At 43.9% G+C, this 14,471-nt stretch overlaps 1 protein-coding gene across 2 annotated transcripts; it reads right to left on the minus strand.

Annotated features, from left to right (window-relative positions):
* Positions 1 to 787: 787 nt before the first annotated feature.
* On the minus strand, positions 788 to 9,208 carry LOC100830341 (thylakoid membrane protein slr0575). 2 transcript variants are annotated; one of them, XM_003573733.4, is made up of 9 exons: positions 8,775 to 9,206; positions 8,634 to 8,680; positions 8,417 to 8,519; positions 8,166 to 8,252; positions 2,911 to 2,994; positions 2,683 to 2,736; positions 1,724 to 1,804; positions 1,216 to 1,261; positions 788 to 1,119 (listed from the first exon to the last, which is right to left on the minus strand). In XM_003573733.4, exons 1-9 carry the CDS (start codon positions 9,012 to 9,014, stop codon positions 1,067 to 1,069), a joined length of 795 nt encoding a protein of 264 aa, XP_003573781.1. In that variant the 5' UTR covers positions 9,015 to 9,206; the 3' UTR covers positions 788 to 1,066. The 2 variants fall into 2 exon arrangements, with proteins under 2 accessions (XP_003573781.1, XP_024318086.1); XM_024462318.1 differs by lacking the exon at positions 2,911 to 2,994 and having other exon boundaries at positions 8,775 to 9,208.
* Positions 9,209 to 14,471: the final 5,263 nt, after the last annotated feature.

The raw sequence follows: 14,471 nt of genomic DNA on the forward strand, positions 1-14,471 counted from the left end.
AGTACTTCACAGAAATGTCTGCATGCGAATAAAGTTGCAAATCTCATGTGCTAGCCAGTTGTACCACCACCGAGGCCCTTTTCCTGGGAGGGATTCCATCGGAAACCTGAAGCTGAACTGGAAGGCTTGGTCCCCTCCCCGGGTCAAGTTCTTCATGTGGCTTGCTTGCCAGGACCGTTGCTGGACGGCCGAGCGGAGGGCACGCCACGGGCTGCCGCACACCCCTAGATGTTTGTTGTGCGATCAATCCTTGGAGACCATGAACCACCTCCTCGTCGACTGCCCATTCTCCCGCTCTATCTGGCATGAGGTCCTCTCTTGGATCAGATCCACCTGCACCGCCCCCAAACGTTGGCGTCCCTTTTGCAGCGTGGTGGCAGGGAGCTGTCCGTTCATCCCCTCCTTCTGTTCGGAAAGGCACTATGTCGGTGGTGCATTCTGTTCGGAAAGGCACTATGTCGGTGGTGCACTATGTCGGTGGTCTTGCTCACGGCTTGCTCGATCTGAAAACACCGCAATGCTGCTGTCTTCGACAACTCTCCCCCCAACATCGCTTCCCTCCTCGACCTGATCAAGGCGGAGGCTCGACAGTGGTCTAGGACGGGAGCAGTGGGCCTAGGGACGCTGCTGCCGCTGGATCTTAGTTAGGCGCGTCGTGTTGTAATCAGGTGTGGTCCTCCGTGGCCTTGTACATAACTCTTTCTTATCTATCTAAGCATAACTCTTTCTTATCTATCTTTTGCGTTTTCTGGAAAAAAAAAACTACATCCAAAGTGACAAAAAGAAAAAATATCAGGTAAACTACTATATGGACCAAGTTTTCAACCAAGCCAAATTTACATCTATATTACAACAGCCTTCTTCTGTGTGTATGTGCATGAAGCATATGATGCTAGGTTTGGAACAATGGAACTGCATCCAGTAGACACAAGCTCAGAAGCCAAAACACAGGGAAGGGGAAAAGATTGACAATATTTTATGAAGATTAGTGGAAAAAGGAAAATGATGAACATTTTGCTGTATATTAGCAGAGAAGGGAACTGCATAACTCGTCACTGTGTGTTTTCTAAGTAGTCTCTGAGATAAGACGCACTTCATACAGATCATCGCCACCTTTGCCTGGATCACCAGAGTAATGGTAAGACTATCAGTGATATAGAGCATAACAGCAGCTTGATGGTCTAATGGACATAAAGAAAACCAAGCACAACTCACCAATTTCTGCCTTAATCCCAGGACCAAAAAAGGAGGTGAATTTTGCCTGTGTACAACAAATGTTTGCAAGGACTCGGTACTGAGATAATCTTACGCATTTTTTTATTAGATTATGACTACAACAAGTAGAATATGCAGTGTTCTCCAACAGCTCAATTATCCCAAGTTAACAGTACAATAAACCCAATACTACATCAAGACAGGAAACAACATTAATCAGTATTCTTGTATGATTGCAACATTTTGAGCAGTATTTTTGTGCATCCAGTTTTGGATTAACTTTCTTCTAAAAGTTAATTTCCTTTCGAAGAAGTTGATTAATCTGAGAACTTGTATTTTTCACAGCCTGAAACTGCTTCATGTACTTATAATACGAGATTAGTTGTGTTTCATTTCAGTGTCTGAGACTGCTGCAGTTAAAAAGCTCTGACCAAATGTATTTAAGTCAACACTGACAGACATGCTATGCCACATTTAGAAATTTAGAACAAAAAGGGAGGGGCCTAACCTGTCTCTTCTCAAAATCAGATAGCTCCAACGCTTTGGCTTCGAATTCAAGTACTAAACAGTACTTTCCTTCCTCAGTTACCTACAGGGAAAATCTTATCGTAAATCCCTGAACCAAGAATCGCACCATCAAATTGAGATGCCCCTTTCCTAAATCATGTGATGATTTTTTGGAATACAGCATTTTGGTCTGAATAATGTCCATAAGGCATATGTGAAGTTGAAAGAGTGGCTGATTTTCATGGGCAAAATAACATGAATTCAGTAACAAGCCATAACAATACTCCTTCAGGAAGGCTAAATTTCCTGCAATTTATACATCATGAATTCAGTAAAAATACATAACAATACTCCTGTTCTGAAATACATGTCACTCTAGCTTTCAAATTTTTTTCTTCTGATTATGAGAATTTTTCATCATATTTTCCTTTGTGTGCTTCTCCAGTTTGCTATTTCCAATGTCATTTATTAGTATGTAATAGAGTAACACAGACCATTCAAGCATAGAAAGTGACTTAACAAAGATAATGAAGAAGGGTGATGTGGTCCTACATGCCTCTTGGTACAAAATTCCTAACCCTTGTGCATCCAGGAATGGAAGGATTACTGTATTTAAGGAATATTAGGTAAGTGTCAATTAACATATACTTGAGCCACCAACTACATTTTTGAAAACAAACTTCATTAAATTTGTAAAAGTTAGAGCAGGTTGAGGTAGAAATTTGTAAAACTTCACCTTTAACGTTTTTCTTGAAAATAAAATTATGGAAGTACCCCTTTATGGAAAAACTGAACTGAAGTTTTAATTATCGCAAAGCACATTGCCACTTCATGATTCCTACTTAGGCCAGAACAATATTGCCGGAGTGGCATCAAAATGAAATGTGTGATTTTCAGTAAGTATAATAACATATAGAAAATACTACTTCACATAACAAAGCAAATAGATGAAAAAATTACTTCTTCTTGAATCTTTTGTAATATAGGTGCACTACGTCTTGGAATGCCACCACCCTGCCAGTTGGATAAAAGGAAGGCAGATAAGTAGGATAAAGTAACTTAGCCCTTCCAATTCAAGGAGAGATTCGCTAAAAATGTTCAATAGCTGAACTTTAAATTATAGATATAGTATGAATAAACGGAAAGAGCATGTTCAGGTCATGAAAAGGGGCCAAAATAAGGAATTACCAAACCATATTGAAAAATTCGCTTTAGCGCTTCATCCAGGTGCTGCTCATCACCATATCTATAACGTGTTACATCATTCCTAACCTAGAGGTAAGAGAAATGCAAGATTAATATGTGATACTGTAGATATTTTGGATTGGCTTAATTCTAAGTATTAAATTTTAATCAATTAACAATCGATATTTATTAAAAGTAAACACTCTTCCAGAAATATCACAGATAGAAATGATATGATTTGAATGATTAAATGGCCTGCCTAGTCCGTAGGGAGAAAATAACTATATTGTCAGGTCAAGTCAGGTAAGGTAAGGTCAGAATACCGAACACTTGCTTTCTTTCAAATGTATAAAAAAATTATTTAATAAAAGGACAAATTTGGGTCAAGTTAAAAAGCATAAAAAGGTAACATTATCAGCTGAAAAGCATGCAGTGAAACATTGCATCGATCCTGATAATCCCTAATTAGTTTTGATTTTGGTATTGCTTTTTGTGCAATCTGATTATACCAGTGATCTAAGCTACAAAATGTGTGCCTATCAGAATCTAATACATCAACATGCTGTCATCAATGTTCAACTATAATGTTGGCTCACGTGCATATAATACTTTGATTGGAAACTCAGAGTAACTATTCCAAGACTTGTTAGGAGACTAGTATTTGTGATGTAGTCATATTAAAATTGTGCATTTAATAATGGATCACCATGCCAGTCCATTGCATCGTGGTGGAAAAAAACATGTGACAATTAGTAGCACATTAGCTAGGTAGAATATTAGTGTCAATCTTTTTTTATCCCCAAGATGAAAGTGCTAGATCAGGCCGCGAATTGATGGAGGATGCTAAATTATGTAGATGACAAGGGATTCAGAGTGAACAGTTAAAACTATGTAAATATCAAGTAGTTAACAGTAAAAATAGATGTTATAAGCATAATGGAATCTGGTGGGGTTACAAAAGTAGCAACATTTTGGTTTCCAATTCACAATTCTAGAATACCTAAGTTGCGTTATTCCGAAGACCGTGAAAAACTGACGGTTCCTCTAGGGCTCTGGCGACGCGGTGGCGATCGCTTATCCTAGGGTTTCGCATCTCCGTCTGGTGATCTTGAGATTCCCTCAGATTGCCCCACCATATTGTTCCTCCCTCTTCTTCGCTTGTGATTCTCCCGTCTTCGCAGTTCGAGGTTGTCCTAGTTCGGCATGGTCTCGTGGTAGACCTAGTCTGCTTCTCCCCTTGATCGGGGCGGCGATTAGTTGGCTGTGTGCGGGATGGTGGCGCAGGGGGGGACTGGAGGAGCGACCACCAAAGCTGCTGGTTCTGGTCTGAATCATTCTGGGATGGCCCGGGCACCAGCGCTGCTGTTGGAGAAGGGGAAGGAGGCGGCGGTTGATTCTGAAGGCAACAACTCTGGCGAATCATTAGCTGAGATGATGAAGCGACTGAATCTGACCCCGAAGGAGGCCACCCCCTTTATCCTGGATAGGCCCCTGATCCTGGATGATGTTGGTGAAAATCCACTTTGTCCGGATTGGTTAGTTGTTGGTAAAGTTCTTGCACCGAATACCCTGCATATCGACACCATTACGGCGGTTGTCTGGCCGGCTTGGGGAAACCCTGAAGGTCTGATTGTGAGATCGTTGGGTCCAAATCTCTTTTTGGTGGAATTCAGATGGAGGCTGATCGAGTCCGTGTGATGAAGGGAGGCCCTTGGCGACTGGGTAAGCACGCAATCCTCCTGAAGTGCTTCGACCCTAGGACTAATCCTTTGGCTGTGGTCTTTGATGAGCTCCACATTTGGGTGCGGATTATGAAGCCTGGTTCTGAGCTGATGAATGCAGAAAGGGGCACCCCGCTGGCTACTATGGTAGGGAATGTGGAGAAGTTGGAGGTTGATGATAAAGGAAGAGCCTGGGGTGATTATCTCAGGGCTCGAGTGACAATTGATCCTACACAGCCACTGATGAGAATTGTTTCAGTGTTCTCGATGAGGAAGAATGAGACAGTTCAGTATGACCTCATGTATGAACATTTGCCAATGTACTGTTTCTCCTGTGGTTTGTTGGGCCACTCGTCACTAGTCTGTCCTACTCCTGGCACTCGTGACAAGGATGGTAAGCTGCCGTACTCTAGAGACAGACTTTGTGTTCCTGAGAAGAGGAAGAATGACATTGGTTCGTCTACTGAGAACTCTCAGTCCAGTAGGATCTCATGGAGTGGAAATGAATATGGCTCAGGTTCACGTCCTGTGCCTGCTAAGCCAAAGGGGCCTACTGATGCTCATGGGGAAGTCACTTCTGCCAAGAAGAAAGGCCATGGGTGCAAACAGGTGGCTCGATTTGATTGGGCTACAGAGCCTGCTGGGGCTGAGGTCTCTCTTTCTCAGCCTGACAAGCTGCGTGTGACTGGACAGAAGCGGAAGCAAGCCAAGCAAGTGTACCGTGTCAAGGGTGGGAGTTCTGCTGCGCCTGATCTCCCTCCACCGCCTAAGAGCTCGACTGCTATTGTTCCGGTTGGCACTTATCTTGATGTAGCTCCTGTGGATGTGGCGAATCCTGATGGGGTGGAGAATAGTGAGGTGGACCATTCCAAGAAACAGAAGACTGGTACCACACGATCGGCGTATCCGGCAGAGGCTGCGTCGCGGCCCCGCCAGACGCAATGAGTCTCCTATGCTGGAACTGTCGAGGCCAGGGGTCGGACTCGACAGTGGGCGAATTACGTTGGCTTGTCTCAACGTACCAAGCCCCCTTCCTCTTTCTCTCAGAAACAAAGATGAAGGATACCCGAGCTCAAAACTTCATGTGATCCTTAGATGAGCAATGCAGATAAATTAAAACACTTTTGCAGTTGGTCATCATGTTAATTCCTAAGATGAGCAATGCAGATAAATTAAACCACTTTTGACCAATCAGTCTGTGCAATGTCCTCTAGAAGTTAGCATCTAAAGTGGTTGCTTGCTAATAGACTGAAAGTCCATCTGCCGGAGGTTATCTCTGACCACCAGAGTGCTTTCATTCCAGGCAGACTTATAACAGATAATGCCTTGATTGCCTACGAGTGTCTTCACACTATCCGGAAACAGAAGGCTCAAAGGCCTTATTTTGCTTTGAAGATGGACATGATGAAAGCCAATGACAGAGTTGAGTGGCACTATCTGCATGGCTGTCTGTGTAATTTTGGTTTTCATCCCGCCTGGATTCAGACTGATGCGTTGTGTCACTATGGTCCGTTATGCTGTTCGTATCAATGGCGAGCTCAGTACCCCGGTGGTCCCATCTCGTGGCATTCGCCAAGGTGATCCTATCAGCCCGTACCTGCTTTTGCTTTGCACTGAAGCCTGAAGGTCTATCAAGTCTGTTGTGTCATAAGAAGTGAGTGCACTACAAGGTGTCCGCAACAGCCATGATGGCCCTCCTATCTCCCACCTCCTCTTTGCATGAAGTGATCAATGGAGTGTTGGTGCTCTGAAGGATACTCTTGATTTGTATTGCTGAGGTTCTGGACAGAAAATCAACATGAACAAGTCGTCCATCTTCTTTGGTTCCCATTGTCAAAAGATGAAGTTATGGGCTGTTTAGGTGTTCAGAACGAATCGCTTCAGGATACCTACTTGGCAGTGCCAACGTGCATTGGACCCTATCCATCTGGTTCTTTCAAGTTTCTTCTGGACAAGATATGGAAGCCTATCAGTGTATGGTCTGACCGGCCGATGTCCAGGGCAGGAAAAGAGGTGATGCTTAAAGCTGTTATTCAAGCAATCCCGACCTACACGATGAGCTGCTTTCAGATCCCAGTTGCTATCTGTGAAGTATAAGGAAGCTCATTGCTGTTCAGTGGTGGGGCATCGAGAATGGTCACAACAAAATGCACTGGTACAGCTGGGAGTGGCTGTCAACACCAAAGTTCTTTGGTGGCATGGGTTTCCATGATCTTGTTCTGTTCAATCAAGCCATGTAGGGTGGCAGGGTTGGCATTTACTCACGGATCCCAATTCGCTATGTGCTAGTCTTCAAGGGACGATACCACCCTAACTGTGATTACTTGGTGAAGCATTCAGTTTGGGATGTTATTGGTGAAGAAGGGTGTCCGCTGGAACGTGGGCGATGGAAATTGGATCAAGGTGCTCTCTGATCCCTGGATTTCTGATGTACCAGCCGGTACGGTTCAGACTTTGGTGCCGCTTCCTAACGACATCCAGGTGATAGGAACCGACTTTGGTGCCTTTCTCGGAACAGATGGTCAAACATGGGATTCAGACTTGGTTCGTGCTACTTTTGCAGAGGCCACGGCAGACAAGATATTACAGCTTCCAATCAATCGCCACGCTGACGGCGACTATCTCTCATGGCCTCACAACAAGTTTGGCTGCTACACAGTTCGTCCCGCGTACAACTTGGCTTCCCCGCTAAATTCTTGGCTGATAGGAGCCGGCCAGGGCGTGAAATGAACTCATGTTCTGAACTCGAAGGAAGTCTGCGGAAGAAGCTGTGGGCCATTAAAGCGCTGGGGAAGATGAAGATTAACCTCTGGCGTTTGGCTCATAACTGCCTTCCTTCGGGCCAGCAACTTCAACAACAGTGGCTGAAGGCATCGATGTCGGATCGGAGTGGTGTTCGAGTGGTGGTTCAGGACATCTTGTTCCAGGCGTCCACTCGCACTTCAGTTAGTTTTATGCATGCTTTTTGTTTATGTAACTATGTGGCACATATTTTAGCTCGCTCTGCGGAGCAGTTTCTGTCTTCTGTTTTCAGGTTTGCTGCTCCGGATTGTATCCGGGAAACTTTGTATTATGATATGCCTTAATCAATAAAGTGCCGTATTTCCTAAAAAGAAGTTGCGGTACTCCCGTTCACCATTATTCAGCAATACCACTCTTTTACAACTTTCAACATTTAACACCTCCTATCAACTTCCACATACGCTTAGAACTCAACTATCAGCAACTAATTAATTACATGGCCTGGTTTGCATACAACTAATGCTAAGGGTATGTGAGGGTGGTACCTCAACGTGTAAGGGTGGCACCGGGATGTGTGGGCGTAGAAACCGAGTGTATAAGGGTGATACCCGAATGTGTACAGGTAGGTACACGAAAGTATGAGCGTGGTACCCAAATTGTGTGCTTGTGTGTTAGGGACAATACCATTAACAAACAGAACATAAATAGTTTGATCACATCATACATAAATAGTAATATTTGATAGGAGTAGGTCGAAGAGGAGATTGTGTGTCCAAGAGCGCATAAAAGTAGTACCTGCTTGAGGATAGGGGTAGCGCACTTATCTCTTAAAGCGAAAGCATCAGAATAGGTTATGCAGGGCACTGGTTTCAGTTCAGCATACTGCATAGATAATTCAAGAATCAAAACGGACGTGACAAATAAATTCAGTATCTTTGAAGCATGGTAAATAATCTCAAGACATATTTTTGAGGTACAAGGCTATAAGAAGCATAATTTAGGGAATACCAAATAAAGGAGAGATAGTCATGGAAGAGAGTTCTTGCCTTCAAGGCCATGCCGATGATTGTGAGAGGAAATCCGTAGGTTAGCATGAGAGCAGACCACTCCGAACCGGGGAGAATATTGAAATAAGCCCCAAATCCATACCTGAGATAGAAAAACACATGAGCCAGGAACACTTGCAATCTCAAGACAAGGCATTCTAGACCTCTCTGATATGATTTGCACGACAGGAGACAGGACTGCAACATCTGAACTTACGACAAGAGGGAGCCGCCTATCCCTAGGCCAATCACACCAAATGACACCTGCAGATGACGGGGAATTCTTATACAACCGCTTGCTCGTTTGCTGCTACTTAAAAAACAAGAATTAAGAATGCGCCCGAGTGGAGTCGCTGACCTTGGCGAGGGTGAACTCGTCGTCGGGGACGACGGCCTTCCCGCCGGCTGCTCCGGACGGCGACGGCGACGCGGGCGCGGCAGGGGGTGAAGAATCTGCGGCTCGGACCGGTGCAACAGCTCGACTGGGCCGGCAAGGCAGAAGGGACGGCGCATGGCCCGCTCGACGGCGGGAGGAGGACGACGGCGCCGGGAGCGCGGCGAGCGCCCGGACTGCGTGCGCCGCGGACTGCATAGACATGTCTCTCTCCCTTCGCCGCACCCCAGCCCAGAGCAATGGATCCCGAGGAATTGGTTGTGAAGCGGGTGTGTGTTTTCCCGGGGAATTTTGGTGGAACTCAAGTGGGAGCAGGCAGCAGGGGAAATGGTGGCTGCGGTTTTGGCGCGTGGAGGGAGGAGGAACGGATTATCCGTGTGGCACCGGACGAATGCTTTCGTTTTTCTTTTTTATTTACAGTGGGGAGGAAATGATCAAGGAAGACGACTCAAACAAGGAATCTCAACCGTTTGATCTAGTTATGACGCATCCGACGGGTGTGCCCTCCTCCTCTTGCGGGCCTGCTCTGCCGGCGCCGAGCCTTCTCCGCCGACGCTGCCTTCCGGAAGGCAAAAGGCTGGTGGCATGCACGGACGCTAAGGCCATCAACGCAACTTCACGAGGTTTATCGTTTTCCTAAATACAAAAAAGTCACACCTCTGTCTTAAGTCAGATTTGTCAAGTTTCATTGAACTTATAGAAAAATTTTACGAATATCTAGATCTTCAAGTTAGTTTTATTAAGTCTGTCACTATATATTTCTATACTATACTCATTTGATGGCAACGTATCAGGTGAATACCTTCATTTGGTAAAATTTAAAAACTTTCAATCCTGACCATTAGATGGATGAAATGACTGAAATCTCTAATCACTTTAACACGTTCTATAAAAACCACCCAATGCGAATAGGGGTTTAGGTTTTTTTTTCATAACATGTGCTTGAGTGATTAGATTTCTACTTGTCATATTGACTTACCTGTCCATGTCTCCCAAATAGACAAACGTGAAGAAAATGGGGGCTCCTATTGGAGATGCCCACGGGCCACCCGAAGAAAAAGGGCACAGAGTTCGGGTTACCATAACACCCGCACCTTGGTCTGGCATTAGTTGGTTTAAAATAAATTAGGTTCTCTAAAAATCGTAATGACTCGTTCTTAGAAAAATTAGGAACTAAAATTGTTTTAGAATCGATTTGGTTCGCTTTTCGGTTATAACTGAACGGACTTCCAAGCTAGACCAATAAGGCAGCAAAACAAACGCAATCACATAGTGTTATGATATGCTTAAAAAATCGGGCGGCACTTTCCTAATTTTCATAAACATTCACAAGTACCGACAACAATATACATAGTTCTCTTCCAAGAAGAGTTTAATCCTGTCTTCCACAGGGCGAAGAGAAAGTCATATGCATGCCGACTTCCAACATTGGATTGAAGCATTTTTCTTTCTTTTGCATGTATATATTCCACCTGTACAATTTTTACAATTTAATATATTTGGAGTAGGCATTTTGCCTATATTGTTTATGTATGGCCACATCATCGTAGGAGCGGAGAGAGCTGGCATGGTGGATGGGGATTTACCCCGAAAATCATAGCTGCCCCGCTTTCGGTTATTGAAGGTGAAACCCAAATTGACCAAAATCAATTCGATATTTTGACTTTGCTAACCAATTTTTGTTGGTTTCGGTCCCAATTCTAATAATTTGGCACATAAATTATATTCTCGATCAATATGCTCACCCACCCCGACCAGAACCAGCAGAGCCAGGGCGGCGATCAAGGCCGACCCATAGATATCGGTTGCCCTAGGGCAAGATGATACTAACGGGATTTCGCTCACACATAAAAACTTATAAAACATTCCTCTTTGATTGTCAAAACAAATCAGTTCAGAGCATTTTTGTTTAGACTGAAAACACCTTCTCCCTTTTCTTATTGATCGGCTTCTTGCGGATTGCTGATCTGATGGTTCTGCCAAGTGCAGAGATCAACTTAGGGAATCACCCGACAGCTGGCGGTCAAGCTGTGACCATGCGGGCTAGTAAGCTAATAGTGTGCAGTAAACAACACAAGAAGCGACAAGGAGCGTTTTGAAGGTGTCATTCGTGCAACTTGGCTGATCCTGTTGGCGGGCTGTTCCCTGGGTTGCATGCATGCTAATAAGCTAATGCACTTCTCCGGCGCGCGGTCGATTATTACTTCCAGATACTAGAGACAAGCCTATCGATTTATCACGACGACTGAACAAGTTTGAGGGGAACAGCAAAGTCCAGGGAACAGCTTAATCACTGAACCACGATCATGTTAATTTTGGGTGCACATATATCACTCTCTCGCGTAGTCAAACGAGCTGCCCTCCACCATACAGGCAAAAGCTTTTGACCCTTAACGTCATGTGAAAGGGTTTAAACCAAGCCTCTCATCATATATAACCATTAGCCATTCATCCTACAGAATTCTACTGTATTTCATAATAAGTTCGACCTTTTGAAATTTTCAGATTAAGCAACAGAATCGAGATATTCATGCATGAGTCTATGAAATCCACACATAGGATTTAAAAAACGTTTCTTTACATGCAGTCAGAATGGTTTGTTGCAATAGGAATTAATGTTTATTCACGTCGATCAGTGGCAATTGGCCAGTTAAATCCGGTCAGATGCAGGCCCCCATTTAGATGTTTCTACGTCCAAGCTGGTAATTTGACCCCACTACATCTCTTCTTGACTGTTGGGGTTGCACTTGTGAAGGAACCCTTTGCTTACGATGCTGGAGAATGATATTGCTTGCTTTACCATCAATGTACCATGCCCATGTATCTCTATTCTCAGAAAAAAAAAATATGTTCATGTATGGCCATACTGTTTGGCTGTCCATTGGTTATCAAGTAACTTCCTTTTTCAAATCAGAAGATAACGCAGTCAAAGGAATAGGACTGAAGCAACAGAAAGAATGTTTATGTTGTGAAAGATTGTCATGAGCTAACTTATAGTTTCCGAAGATTGCATATAATGCCCGGTTGCCCACATCCATTGCATTTGAGGCTTATGTTGCTTTTCATTTTATTCATCCTGGTATGATTGACTGAAGTACTGAACTCCTTCTCACGGTCAATCTTCACGCGAGGATTGCCCAATTACAGTTCCATATGACGATTCTCATAAATTTTAGACCACAATTGAATGATGATGGTGCAGCGAGAAGATATCTAGTGCTAACCGGACACGAGAGGCTCCCTGCACAGTGTCATACTTGGGAGCAATCTAGACTACCCGATCTGAATCCAATGGGCAGGACTAGAGCTTTTGTCAATTTTCCATTTAGGCCCTTAATTTTTTTTCTTGGAATCAGCCTGCACTTCACTCCTATATATAACTGGTTTCGACTATTTTTGTACAACCATACTGAATCGGTTGAGAACCATGTTTTGCTTTGCCATGGATTACAGAATCAGACAAGTCTGACTGTTCAAAAAAAGTATGAAAAAAAATTCAAGGTGTGACATTGCTCATTATAGAGGGCGTGTGCAAGGAAGGAGCCAGGAATTCAAACATGAGGTCAATTAGGGCTTAGGGGAATTAGAGAGCTGACCTGTTTTAAAGGGATTTTTAATGGGCTGATTAGTAAATACTCCGTACTAAGTAAAAAAAAACTCCGTCCCTGGGCGTGCGGTGTTCTGACTTTGTTTTCTCAAGGTCACTTGTTTTTGGATGGCCACGAGATCAACCAGGCAGTATGCTACATAGAAAATATGCTCGGCCCAATAAAAAGTCCTTAAACAACCTAAGATAGATGATTCTAAAAAAACTGCTCCCTCTGATCCATATTACTTTGTACCAAACCTGTGACAAGTATATGGGTCGGAGCAGGATTTTTGGGTAAACATGTAAGACAAAACCTCTCCCGGTCCCTGGACCCTAGCTCCGAGCTGAGGGTGAACACAGTTTTCTCGCAAAAAAGAGAGGGTGAACACAATTTAAATTATGACAAAGTTCTGGAAGTTGAAAAGTAGTGATTCCCCTGATTGCACAGTATCTTACTATCTTTTCTGGAAGTTGAAAAGTTTTCTGTATGTTTTTTTTTCAGCGGCCGGTGAATCACCGTATGTATTCATACTAGAATCACCACAGTAAGTTCGTACATCCTTCCAGGAAGTTTCGTCCGTTCTTATCACCATTGGTGAGATCTTATCGAGACTAGAGACCTTTTCTTGGAGGCACAAAACAACCTTGCCTGCATGCATCTACTCTAATTTTGCTGCATGCATCCCCGGATAGCCAGCTGTCCACTCCATCTTTTCCTGCACGCTTTACCACAGTAATTCCATCTCTCAAATGTAGTAGCCATCTGTTGATTACGAGTACAATATTCCGCAATTTCGTGTGCAACTAGCCAATAAGATATGGCCACGTTGAACTAAGGATCCAGGACTCGATCAGGGGGGTGCCTCCTAGTCCATGAACAAGCTTCTTGCATGTGGGGGTATGATGGTCTTGGGATATCATACTCTATCTCTTCTAACTTCTCCCCCTGTCCTCTCTACTCATCTCTCTCTATATAAGGCCCCCTAATCTCTTTGTTTCCCACAGTTAGGGCTAGACCTTCAGAAGTACACTACACACAATCTTGCACTTTTGTGGCGACGCCCAATTTTTTGCTTGTTTCGTTATCAAGTATCGATCGAAAATGAAGGTTGGGAGCCAGGTGAAGCAGATGGGGAAGCTGAACAAGGCTCTAAAGGAACAGAGGGTCAAGCTCTACATCATCCGCCGCTGCGTCGTCATGCTGCTCCGCTGGAGTGATTAATGGATTGATCTTCTATTGATCAATCCATTAATTCTTGTTTTCAGTCGATCGACCCCCTTCTGTTTTGGATCTTTTTTGCCCCTGCCGATGATAGATTCGGCAGGGCTTCAGATCGATTGCAGCGGCATATTTGCTAGTATGCCTGTGCATTTTAGGAGGGGTTTGATCGGCTGATGGGGTTCAGATTTTCCTTTCCATTCGTTTTTTTACCTGCTTCTTCGGAGGCAAGGGTGTGAGGAGATCCCGGAGATACTCAACTCGGTCTAAGAGTTGATGCTCTTCCCTGATCTCTTCAACGAATGGACAAACGTTGATTGATATAAATACCGTACCACTGCATTCCATTGCTGGGAGACTCCAGTTGAGTTGGCCACACGGACGCATGATTCTGATGAAGATGAGAAGATTAAGAAGAAGACTACATGAGACGTGTTGATCTCATTTATGCATGCATCCCGGTTAGATGTTTTGTTGCTTTTCCAAGTGGGCGCCTTCCAAGTGTCTGCAAGCGTCGATTACTGGTCTGAACTTTGTTTGGACTTGCACCTAGCGATTCCTTTGTCTTTTGTCCTTTCGCAAATCACATCGGAATAATATGTACTCGACTGATCATATGAATGTTTGCAAATTTCATGGAAATAAATTATTTGGATCTGAAGTTTTTGCTCTAAACTAAATAGATGGGTCTGGGGCTTTGTTCCTTCTCCAAAACTAAGGATGCATAAGGAGTAGTTATCGTTTTGTATTTTATTTTACTCCAGCTCTGCGACTCTACCTGGTGTGCAAACTCTTCAGTCGAGATTATTACAATATAAAGTAAAATACACTTATGGTCACAGAACTTGGATTG

Source organism: Brachypodium distachyon, chromosome 3 (assembly GCF_000005505.3).
Source record: "Brachypodium distachyon strain Bd21 chromosome 3, Brachypodium_distachyon_v3.0, whole genome shotgun sequence".
NCBI classification, from domain to species: Eukaryota; Viridiplantae; Streptophyta; class Magnoliopsida; order Poales; family Poaceae; genus Brachypodium; species Brachypodium distachyon.

What these genes read in the sequence shown, in the direction of transcription:
- LOC100830341 (XM_003573733.4), bottom strand. Translation starts at nt 9,014, where the DNA reads ATGTCTATGCAGTCCGCGGCGCACGCAGTCCGGGCGCTCGCCGCGCTC. An exon ending in ACGAGTTCACCCTCGCCAAG is followed by an intron (nt 8,681 to 8,774) that starts GTCAGCGACTCC and finishes CGTCATCTGCAG; the next exon opens with GTGTCATTTGGTGTGATTGG. An exon ending in CTACCCCTATCCTCAAGCAG is followed by an intron (nt 2,995 to 8,165) that starts GTACTACTTTTA and finishes TCTTACCTCTAG; the next exon opens with GTTAGGAATGATGTAACACG.